This window comes from Camelina sativa, chromosome 12 (genome assembly GCF_000633955.1).
Source record: "Camelina sativa cultivar DH55 chromosome 12, Cs, whole genome shotgun sequence".
In the NCBI taxonomy this organism is placed as follows: Eukaryota; Viridiplantae; Streptophyta; class Magnoliopsida; order Brassicales; family Brassicaceae; genus Camelina; species Camelina sativa.
This window is the reverse complement of record NC_025696.1, coordinates 27,124,004-27,136,473: the sequence shown is the minus strand read 5'-3', so window position 1 is coordinate 27,136,473 and position 12,470 is coordinate 27,124,004. Positions and strand designations below refer to the sequence as shown.

The window sequence follows — 12,470 nt, the reverse complement described above, 5'->3', positions numbered from 1 at the left end:
AACAGTACTAAGAATGCGGACCTAGAGCGGAAAAGAGCACATGAAGGCCATGATTCAAATTAGTTTGCTACGGTGAATTCTAAGTTGGAAAGAAGTCTGTCCATTTTGCTGAAGATGTTGAAATTTTTGAGCCAAAGCCAGAGACTACAGAAGAAGATTGCAACTATGTGTATGGAGCTGGGTATCAGGGTCAGAAGTTTGGCAATCAGCAGGGCAACAGACCTTACAATGGGAACTCTTCAGGCTATACTCCTAACCCGGATTATCGGAAGCAACAACAAAATAGTGGTTTTACAAGGACCTATGGTAATTCTTCTTATCAGTCTCCACCTCCACAAACTTCTGAGAGTCAAATGGAGGCCATGCTTGAGCAGATTATTCAAGGCCATGTGATTCTTCAAGGTCAAGAGCAGTTGGCAGTGACATTCAGTGGGAAGATTGACAATGTCTACACTGAACTGAACGGGAAGATCGATGCATTAAACATTCATGTCAAGAAGCTAGAGAATCAAGTTATTCGGACAGCTGGGTCTGTTAAACGACAAGAAGTTTTTCTTCCTGAAAGAACTTAATGGAACCCCAAGCATGCTTGTAATGCAATTTTGGTGAAGGAAGAAGACAACTATCTGGTAGCTGATGTTTCATTGACCAATACACAGCAGCATCAATTGATGCAACCACCATCCAGCGTCGATCGATGCACCACAAGCATCGATCGACACCATCCACAAACAGATTTGTTTTCTCTTCCAGTTCAACCATCTGATTCAAAACAAGCCTATAAGCCTGAGGTTCCTTTTCCTAAGCCTAGGAAGTCTAAGCAGGAGCTTGAGGAAGCTAGATGCAAGGCTATGATGGACATGGTGATGATAGAGATGCCTTTGATTGATGTTGTTAAGTTTTCTCCTAGGATTAAGCGATATGTGAAAAGGATGGTCACTAATGTATTGAGCCCTGAGGAAGGAGCTTTGCTAACCAAGGATGTCAGTGCAATTATGTTGAAACAGCCTCCACAAAGGAACAAAGAGAGGAAAGAGACAGTGGTTGTATCTGAGAAAGTGAGAGCAGTGATTCAGAGTAGGATTGCAGAGAAGTTACTAGATCCATGAAGTTTTGTGTTAGATTGCTCTATCTCCACAAGAAGGTTTCGTCATTCTCTTTGCGATCTTCGCTCTAGTATCAATTTAATGTCACATTCTGTTGTTGTGAGACTTGGGATGACAAGTTTCAAGCCAACTAAGAACTCTCTTATCTTAGCTGATTGATCCAGAAGGATTCTTGAAGGTGTCTTAGAAGATGTTCCGGTTAAGATTGGAGATTGCATGATTCCCACTGACTTTGTGGTGCTGGAATATGACAATGAGCCTGTGATCCTCTCATCTTAGGACACTCATTCTAGGCTACAGCTGGTGCCATAATTGATGTTAAGAAGGGACACATATCTCTAAATGTGGATGATTTGGTCATGAACTTTGAGATGGACAAGCTGAGAAGAGCTCTCACTATTGATGGTTAGACATTTTCTGTGGAGATTGCTTCTGATGATGATCTGATCATTGAGCTTCATGGAGACATTACTGCTAGGTATGTCAAAGCGTTGGAGACTGTTGAGAAAGTGAATAAGCAAGCTATTAAGCTTGAAGATTGGAGTGGAGATCATCTAATCAGTAATAGAGACCATGATGAGGTTCTGATCCATGACAAGTCGCTGGTAGATGATGTTTTTGTAATGGAAACACGGATTGTTGAGGAAAGTTGCAGAACCGTTGAAGAAACACGAGTTGCAGGCTCAGCATCGATCGATGCAGCTGTAGCATCAATCGACACACCTCCACGAGAACGTCCAGACCTGTCCAAAACCGAAGATTCTTTAGTTGATTCCTTAGCTGCAAGTCCTAGACCAGTTGTAAAGCTGAAATCTCACCATTCCACAATCAAGAACCCACAAGTAAAGCCAAGGTATGCATCTTCTTCACCCAAACCTTCTCCATTCATCAATAAGAATTTCAAAGATACAAACATTATTTTGCAGTTAACCAAGCCACGAGATTATCGTAGAGCGCTTGTTTCTTCTATTGATGATTTTGCAGGACATAAAAGAAAGCCACCCATACCTCAGTCCCACCCTGGTCATGATCCTCACATCCTTGTCAGATCTCATCCACCTACTGCCTACACACCACCTTGGATGAAGAGGCCATTCTCTCGGAAGCATTCATTACCATGTTCCGATCCACCAGATGCTTGAGATCTGACACAGTCAAGCTAATGACTGAAAACAAGCACTTAGTGGGAGGCAACCCACTGGTAGGTTTTTCTTTTCCTTTTTCATTTGATTTATTTTTATTTTTATTTGCCAATCTCTTACTTGATAACACTGGGGATAGTGTTGTTTAAGTCTGGAAGAGGCAGTTACTAACTATATTTTTGTTTTTATTGAGTCAAAATTATTGTTGGGAACTATGATTTTTCTTTTTAGTGTACTGCCTTGGTTGATTAATGCTGCAGATTGAGTCCAAAATCCGACTAATGAAAAATCTAAAGGCTGACCAGTGAACCAGAAACATCCAAATTTCCAACAGAATCCACAAAAGCCTGAGGTAATTTATGCGCTTTTCTTTCTACTTCATCAAGGAGATTGATGTTCATAGCGCTTGACTCCTCGTTCATACCTGACAAGTAAGATTTCAGAAAAAAAAAGAAATGGTACTCCTTTCCCTTATTTAAGTTTAAAAGATTTTTCCTGAGAGCTTTGTTAATAAAATAAAATAAAAATAAAAAAATAAAAAATAAAATAATAAAAAATAATAAAAAATAAAAGATGAGATGATTTTGATCAGTTTAGAGGGATAGGTAAATTACATGTGACCCCATTATTCTACTCTTGAGTCAAATGATCACACATAGCTTGGAAGCAAGGGTAGGTAAATTACCAATGATCCCATTGTTCGCCTACACCTTTGATAAAAAAAAATAATAAGAAAAACAAAAAAAAGCAAAGCTCAAAAGAAGATAAGAATAAAATAGTCTGGGGGAGAGAGAGAGTACCACAGGTTGTAAAAATATTGTCTTGTTTGTTATGGTATTGTACGAGAATGGGCCGGGGACTCTTTTGATTCACCATTGGATTAAAATCTTTGATTTTGTCTAAATTTTTATTTTTCTGTTTTACTCACACGGTTCTTGTTTCTTTTCTCTTGTGTGTTCAGGTACATGCCTAAGCCTAGCACCAGGAAAAATCATACTGGTCCAGTTGTTAAGCTTACAAACCAAGAGTTAGGACAACTAGAGCGTGAAAACACCAAAGCAGCCAAATCAGCAAAGATGGTCAACCCAATCATACTGAGACCTGATGAGGCTGGAATTTTGAGAGATCAAGAGGGTCATGTGCGCAACGAACTAAGCCAAAAACTTGATGCTGAAGTGCAAGTTATTCAGGAAGAACCTGTCGTTGCTGATGAGAATGCAGATGGCATCGACCGACGCAATATTGGCATCGGTCGACGCAATCAAGAACGCGTTGATCGACGCATCGTTGGCATCGATCGACGAAATGTCGGAGCTGGTGCGAATCGAGCCAATTTGGATGGTAACAACTAGCAGAACCTTCAGCCTAGACGGGACGACAATGGAGAGCTTGTCAAGACTCTTGCGGATTTCAACAGACCAGACTTTTTCTATGAGAACCGTTCTGCAATTGTCCCTCCTCCATTCCCAAGGAATGACTTTGAGCTGAAACCTGCCTACTTTGCTCTTGTTGGCCAGAGACCATTCCAAAACCTGCCACATGAGAAGCCTCTAGACCACATTGAACACTTTGAGGACATAGTCCCAAGCATCAAAGCCAATGGAGTCACAGAGGACTATCTCTACTGCAAGCTTTCCCATATTCTCTTGCTGGGGAAGCTTCTCATTGGCTAAGACAGCTCAAAGCAGGATCTCTGACAACCTGGCATGACATCAAGGTGGCATTCTTGAACTACTTCTACGATGATGCGATGTCTGATGAGCTGAGGATCAAACTCTCTACCTTTAGACAAGGACCTGCTGAATCTTACAAAGCTGCTTGGGTAAGATTCAAGGCGTATCAGAGAGACTGTCCGCATCATGGGTTTTCAGAGGTGCAATTGATCAGTATCTTCTTTAGCGGCATTTACTGGAGGTATCAAATGGCTTTGGATGCTGCTAGTGATGGGAACTTCAAGACAAGGCACCCAGATGAGGCAGAACAGTTGATAGAAAGGCTAGCATCCAGCAACAGTACGAAGAACGCAGACTTAGAGCGGAGAAGGGCACATGAAGGGTATGATTCAAATCAGTTTGCTACAGTGAATGCCAAGTTGGATACAGAGTGCATAACCTTCTTGTTGGAAAGAAGTCAGTCCATTTTGCAGAAGATGTTGAGATCTTTGAGCCAGAGCAGCAAAATATATAAGAAGATGTCAACTTTGTCTATGGTAATCAAGGCCAAAAGTTTGGAAATCAGCAAGCCAATAGATCTTTTAGTGGAAACAACCAGCGCAATAACTATCAGTCTAATTCTACAGGCTACATTCCTAAGCCAGACTATCAGAAGCAGCAACAGAGCAGTGGTTACACCAGGACCTATGGCAACTCCTCTTACCAATCTCCTCCTCCTAAGACAACTGAGAGTATGATGGAAGTAATGCTTGAGCAGATTCTTCAAGGACAAGAGCAGTTGACAGTAACATTCAATGGGAAGATTGACAATGTCTACACTGAGCTTACTGGCAAGTTTGATTCGTTGAATGTTCAAGTTAAGAAGCTGGAGAGCCAAGTTGCACAAACTGCTAGAGCTGTGAAGAGACAAGAACGATACTTGCCATCAAGAACTGAATCCAACCCTAAGCACTTCTGTAATGTTGTGACCTTAAGGAGTGGTAAGCAGTTACAGTCTGAAGCTGAGCAGAAGCTGAGATCCCAAGAGCTGCAGGATTTGATCGATGAGGATGATGAGTTTGACAATCCGGAACCAACATCGACCGATGCAGCTGCTAAGCATCGATCGACGCAACCCTAAGTGGTCGTAGAAGAGTTGACTTTGCGAGATTGCATCGACCGATGCAATACCAGCATCGAACGATGCAACGTCGAGACCGAGAAGGAGGTTACGAAAGCTCCGATTCCTGTTGCTGAGAGAGTGTACAATCCTAAGGTTCTTTTTCCCAAGAACCCAAGGAAGTCTAAGCAGGAGATTGATGATACTAAGTGCAAGGCTATGATGGATAAACACTACAAGAAAACAAGCCAATAGCGACTACACTATTAGTCATTATTTAGTCGCTAAAAGGTGTGTTACGACTAAACAGCGACTAAAACCAGTAGTCGCTAAAATATATAGTCGTAATTTTAGTCGCCAAATGGCGACTACATTACGACAATTTTTTTGTAGTCGTAAATTAGTCGTAATGTAGTCACTAAGTTAGTGACTAGTTTACGACTACATTAAGACTATTTGTATAGTCGTAAATGTAGTCGTCAATTAGTCACTAAATGTAGTGACTACTTTACGACTAATTTTTGATTATGTGTTTAAATAATATTATATATAAATATTTATAAATATTGATATTATAAATATTTATTTTGATTTATCTTAAATTTTATATTTGAAATTTGTTTTACAAATTCTCTTTAATTGGATTTACATCTAATTCTTATATTTGAACAATTATAAAAATAACTACAATTAATATTACATAAACAAAACACATCTTAACAAAACACATCTTAAGTATCATCATATTCATTACAACCCAAGTTCAAAAGATTAACAAAAAGAAAGAAACATCATATTCATTACAACCCCAAGTTCAAAAGATAACAAAAAGAAAAAACATTGATCAAGAAAACAACAAGAAAAGCTTCTTCCAATCGTTTCCCAAGTTAGCTTCGTCTGCTTGTATCCTTCTCAAATCTGGAATTGATCCCTGTTATAACACAATACCTTAAGGTTCTGTCAAGTTGAAAAAATGAAGGTACAAAGAAAAAGAAATGATCCCAGATGATTGTATAAGATGAGCTAGAAGTGAAGAGTACCTTAAGCAGATGTTGATGGAGTTGGAGTTGTCTCTTTAGCTGAATGGCTTGCAACAAACTTCTGAAACCGCGGATCACATTCCCTCAGAAAATCTTCCACGATGGAGAATTGGTCAATCTTGCCGTTCTGGGCAGCAATAACTTTGGATTGCGCAGCAGGTTCTGCATCACGCCACTGCAGTTGAGCAGCCTGTTCTTCATCATGCGCAGCAAGCCGCTCCAGTTGAGCAGCCTGTTCTTCTATCATGCGTTGAGCTTTCTTCAACTGTTCTTCGAGAGCCACAAAGGTAGTTGAGCCACATGCTTGCTTATGCGTTCCATCGACAAGGCAGTCCTTGAGGCTTCCAACTCCATAAGGTGTTCCTCTTGAATCCTTCTCAGTGGACTTGAAAATAAGAGAAAAGTGGAGGTTAGAAGATGACAAATTAAACTCCAAGACTATAAATGTGTATTGGTTTTTTAAAAAAGTTACCTCCAGGAAAATTTCTGTATATTCTTCTGTTGTGAGGTCCCGTGGCCGTGATTCTCCATCTGACACAGCAAAAGACTCTGCCTCGAGCTGAGACAACCTCTCTTGAACAGTCTTCTCATATGTCCCTGCAATCTTTTCTGCCTTCCGATCAACATATGTACCATCAGGCTTTGTATGTGCCTTGATGAAAACCTCACCAAGTCGGACTTCTCTTCCCAATTCCTCAACCTGCAATGTTATAAGAGATTAACTAAAAAAAATAACAGTTAAGTAAGAATTGAAAGTGGCAAAATAACAGCTACTTAACCATTTCGTCTTGAAGCTGTCGATAAGACTTTGGCCCTGAGAGGTGGACATGAGGACCTAGGCCGTTACGGTCAGACATACGGGCATCAGAGTAGGTTTTACTCTTTTGTTGTGCTTCTTCAGTGTCCCAGTAATCCTCCATCGTGCTCCAGAGAGTGTCTCCAATCCAGTTTGGTTGAACTCGACTAGTCCTCACATTGCTAACCATGTCTTTGATCCGCTTTTGACAGATTTTCTCAAAATAAGCTTGAACAGTTCCGGTTATCAAAGGATCCCAGGTGTGGGTTTTCTAGAAAAAAAGGAGCTATTGTTAGTGAAAAGAAGACATGTAAAGCTATGTGACATAAGCCTTATTGTGAGTGAAAAGAAGACATGTAAAGCTATGTGACATAAATCCTTACCGCGAACTCAATGAAGTATCTCTCTTGTTTGTCCTGCGGCACACATGTCCAGCTGTAGAAGGGACCTTCGAATTTGTTTAGAAGAATTTTAGTAATCTTCCAAACAAGTTTTGACCCTTTGTCATGAGTAAACCTCCAAAAGAAACAATACAAGAGGCATCAGTTAATGAGTCAAAAGAAACAATACGCATACGCGCATTCACAAAAAAGTTTCTACGGTTTGATGCATGAACACAATCTATACTTCAATTAGTAAACATAAACATGAATCTCAATACACAAGCAATATATCATAATACACAAGCAATGAATACACAAACATGAATCTAAAGACACAATCCTAAAGACACAATAAACCAAACGAAATCATAATAAACTTACTCTCGTTATCATAATCACAATCCTAAAGACACAATAAACCAAACGAAATAAACATAAACCAAACGAAATAAACATGAATCTAAAGACACAATCCTAAAGACACAATAAACCAAACGAAATCATAATAAACGAAATAAACATGAATCTAAAGACACAATCCTAAAGACACAATCATAATCACAATCCTAAAGACACAATAAACCAAACGAAATAAACATTGACCTACAGATTTCTCTTCTAACATTCACAAAACACCATTACAAATACATGATAAGAGAGAAAAATCATACCATTGGGTGTTCGGTAAGGGTGTGGGAGAGAGGACCGTGGTGAACTTATCCCGACCTGGCACCACAAGCAGGGCATTTAGAGCCCGAACCACGTCCTCCTGGAGCTCCGGCAACACCGTAGAAGTTTCTTCTTCGAAGTTGTTGCCCTGGGACGATGGATGCGATGGATGACTACGAGTCTGATGACTACGAGCCTGAGAGCGTTGAGCTGGAGAAGGCGGAGAGTCATCTTGAAGAGTTGCATGAGTCGCTGGATTGTAGTTAACTTCTACTGAAGGAGACCGGCGTACTTGAGGTGGAGGTTGGCGAGTAACGGAGCCCTGAAATAGTTGTTGAGGCGGAGGATAGTCCCGGATCTGGGATTCCGTTGAATGTCGTGGCAAAATGGGGACTTCTTCAGGTGTCTGCTGCGTACGAGGAGCTTGGACTGCCGGCGTGAAGTCGTACTGACTGGGTAGATTAGTATGTCGTAGTCTTGACCCTCCGGGAATCTGAGAAAGATTACGATCAAGTTTTCTCTTTCTTCCTCGAGCAGGCATGGTGTGATGATTGAGATGAGTGACTGAGAAGAGAGATTGAGAAGAGACAGTGTCGATTGAGAAGAGAGATTGAGAAGAGAAAGACGATTGAGAAGAGAGATTGAGAAGAGAGAGTGTCGATTGCGGCTTTAGGGTTTGTCTCGAATGAGAAGAGATAAGAAGAAGATTAGGGTTTTTTGTTTAAGAGAATGTTAATGGATTTGGGCCTAAATTGGGTAATTAACCTAGATTTGGGCCTAAATTAATGCAATGATCTTAAACAAAAAGAATTATAATTTATAATTAATAAGATTAAGAATTAATTTATAAGTTTAAGATTAAGAAATAACTAAATTCAATAATTTCTAAGTTCAATAATTTCTAAATTCAATAATTTCTAAGATTAAGAATTAATTTATAAGTTTAAGATTAGAGTTTATAATATATTATTCTATATATAATTTCTATCTTAATTATAATAATAATTAAAAGAATTTGTAATTATAATTTTTTTAAAAACAATAAATTAATTTTATTATTATAATTTCTATCTTAATTATAATAATAAATCTTCACATAAATTATTTTAGTACTTATTAATCCTTAATGAATATTGAAACAAAAAAAGAAATAAGGAAAAGATTCTATATATAACCTATATAGATGCTTTAAATAGAGCATATTCATAAGTCCAAATCCTATGCAAATATTGTTTGTGAATAAAAGTAAGAAAATGATAGGCTTCTTAAAACATATGTTTGTTTTCTTCTTCTACTTTCCCTTCTATATTGCCGACATGTTCTTTCGTATGACAGCTACTTAACGATCATTTAAATGCATCGAACGGATGCATCATAACTCTTCTACCCGAGAGACATCTATTGTTCTTGAAAACACTACATGGACAGAAAAACTTACCGCCATTATTCTGAACTGTATCTTGGCTACTTCCAAGCGAGAATTGGTCCAATCCCACTAATTCGAATTCTAATGAAAAATTTTCCGCCATTATATATATATATATATATTGTGTTTTTTTTAAGAACTATATATATTTTTTTTTTGGAGAAAATAAAAGTTTTTATAAAGTCAAATTTTTTTTTTGATCTACATTTTTTTTTTTGGGGAAGGAAAGACAATTGTGTTGGAATGAGATGACAAATGGATGCAATTTGTTTTTAAAGACTACACCTATGCCACTAATAGGCGACTACTCAATATTAGTTGGCCCCCACAGAAAAACACGTTTTTTAACTGTCTTTTATGACTATTTGGCGACTACGGGGTGACTATTTAACGACTCGCCGAATGAGTCGTAGAATAGTCGCTAAATTGACGACTATATTACGACTATCTAATGTGGTCGGTAAAGTAGTGACTGTTTGGCGACTAAATTACTGTAGTCACAACATAGTCGCAAAGTGGTCACTATCTGGTCGTTAGTTTTGGCGACTACAAATGTAGTCGCTAATCGACTGTTTTCTTGTAGTGAAACTTGTTATTGAGTTGCCATTGGTTGATGCAGTCAAGACTTCTCCAATGCTTAGGAGATATGTCAAGAGAATGGTAACCAAGGATTTGAATGCTGAGCAAGGAGTGATGATGATTTCAGCCCAAGCCAGTGCCATCATTCAGAACAAGATCCCAGAAAAACTTCCTGATCCAGGTAGTTTTGTTCTTGATTGTAAAATCTTCAATGAGAGGTTTGCTAGATCTTTGTGTGATCTTGGTTCCAGTGTCAACTTAATGCCTAGATCAGTAGCACTCAGCCTTGGGATGACAGATTTCCAACCCACCAAGATCACTCTTATCCTAGCTANAACACGTTTTTTAACTGTCTTTTATGACTATTTGGCGACTACGGGGTGATTATTTAACGACTCGCCGAATGAGTCGTAGGAATAGTCGCTAAATTGACGACTATATTACGACTATCTAATGTGGTCGGTAAAGTAGTGACTGTTTGGCGACTAAATTACTGTAGTCACAACATAGTCGCAAAGTGGTCACTATCTGGTCGTTATTTTTGGCGACTACAAATGTAGTCGCTAATCGACTGTTTTCTTGTAGTGAAACTTGTTATTGAGTTGCCATTGGTTGATGCAGTCAAGACTTCTCCAATGCTTAGGAGATATGTCAAGAGAATGGTAACCAAGGATTTGAATGCTGAGCAAGGAGTGATGATGATTTCAGCCCAAGCCAGTGCCATCATTCAGAACAAGATCCCAGAAAAACTTCCTGATCCAGGTAGTTTTGTTCTTGATTGTAAAATCTTCAATGAGAGGTTTGCTAGATCTTTGTGTGATCTTGGTTCCAGTGTCAACTTAATGCCTAGATCAGTAGCACTCAGCCTTGGGATGACAGATTTCCAACCCACCAAGATCACTCTTATCCTAGCTAACCGTTCATTCCGCATTCCTGATGGTATCCTTGAGGATGTTCCAATTAAGATTGGTGATTGTTTGATACCTACTGATTTTGTGGTCTTGAAGTATGAAGAAAAGCCTAAGGATCCTTTAATCTTGGGAAAATCATTCTTAGCCACTGCTGGTGCTATTATTGATGTCAAGAGAGGACAAATTGGCCTTAATGTTGGAGATTTGTAAATGCGTTTTGACATGGATAAGCTGGTCAAGAGGCCAACAATAGATGGTCAAACATTCTATGTGGATACACTGTCTAATCTTGCTGAAGAAATTTTCAGANATTACTGTAGTCACAACATAGTCGCAAAGTGGTCACTATCTGGTCGTTAGTTTTGGCGACTACAAATGTAGTCGCTAATCGACTGTTTTCTTGTAGTGAAACTTGTTATTGAGTTGCCATTGGTTGATGCAGTCAAGACTTCTCCAATGCTTAGGAGATATGTCAAGAGAATGGTAACCAAGGATTTGAATGCTGAGCAAGGAGTGATGATGATTTCAGCCCAAGCCAGTGCCATCATTCAGAACAAGATCCCAGAAAAACTTCCTGATCCAGGTAGTTTTGTTCTTGATTGTAAAATCTTCAATGAGAGGTTTGCTAGATCTTTGTGTGATCTTGGTTCCAGTGTCAACTTAATGCCTAGATCAGTAGCACTCAGCCTTGGGATGACAGATTTCCAACCCACCAAGATCACTCTTATCCTAGCTAACCGTTCATTCCGCATTCCTGATGGTATCCTTGAGGATGTTCCAATTAAGATTGGTGATTGTTTGATACCTACTGATTTTGTGGTCTTGAAGTATGAAGAAAAGCCTAAGGATCCTTTAATCTTGGGAAAATCATTCTTAGCCACTGCTGGTGCTATTATTGATGTCAAGAGAGGACAAATTGGCCTTAATGTTGGAGATTTGTAAATGCGTTTTGACATGGATAAGCTGGTCAAGAGGCCAACAATAGATGGTCAAACATTCTATGTGGATACACTGTCTAATCTTGCTGAAGAAATTTTCAGAGAGCTGCATCCTGAAGATCCTCTTGAGAGAGCATTAGTTGCTTCTACTGAAGAAGCTAAGCATTTGGATGACATTGCTGCTGGGTATGTCAAGCTACTAGATGCTAATGAACAAGTGAATAAGTTGGTTGAACAAGAGGAATTGGTTGGTACTTCTTCACAAGCTGAGAAACTGTCAGATTGGAGCCTTGAGAAAGCTCCTAAACTGGATCTCAAGCCACTTCCTGCAGGGTTAAGGTATGCATTTCTAGGTGAGAACTCTTCTTATCCTGTTATTGTTAATGCTTCCTTAAACAATGCAGAGCTCACTTTATTGCTAAGCAAGCTACACAAGTTTCGCAAGGCTCTTGGCTATTCTCTTGATGATATTGCAGGAATCTCTCCAGACTTGTGCATGCATAGGATTCATCTTGAGGAAGGAGCTAAGACATCTATTGAGCATCAGAGGAGGCTAAATCCGAATCTGCAAGATGTTGTCAAGAAGGAGATCATGAAATTGCTGAATGCTGGGATTATCTACCCAATTTCTGACAGCAAATGGGTTAGTCCAGTTCATGTTGTTCCTAAGAAGGGTGGAGTTACAGTGGTGAAGAATGACAAGAATGA

General features: G+C 39.2%; 1 protein-coding gene across 1 annotated transcript; it reads right to left on the bottom strand.

Annotated features, from left to right (window-relative positions):
* Positions 5,955-7,122, bottom strand: LOC109128112. The gene is made up of 4 exons (XM_019233899.1): positions 6,840-7,122; positions 6,533-6,760; positions 6,061-6,445; positions 5,955-5,977 (listed from the first exon to the last, which is right to left on the bottom strand). Exons 1-3 carry the CDS (start codon positions 7,044-7,046, stop codon positions 6,062-6,064), a joined length of 819 nt encoding a protein of 272 aa, XP_019089444.1. The 5' UTR covers positions 7,047-7,122; the 3' UTR covers positions 5,955-5,977; position 6,061.

Coding starts and splice junctions, on each gene's coding strand:
- LOC109128112 (XM_019233899.1), bottom strand. CDS start 7,046: ATGGTTAGCAATGTGAGGACTAGTCGAGTTCAACCAAACTGGATTGGA. Junction 6,761..6,839: donor GACAGCTTCAAGACGAAATG/GTTAAGTAGCTG, acceptor ATAACATTGCAG/GTTGAGGAATTGGGAAGAGA. Junction 6,446..6,532: donor ATACAGAAATTTTCCTGGAG/GTAACTTTTTTA, acceptor CTTATTTTCAAG/TCCACTGAGAAGGATTCAAG.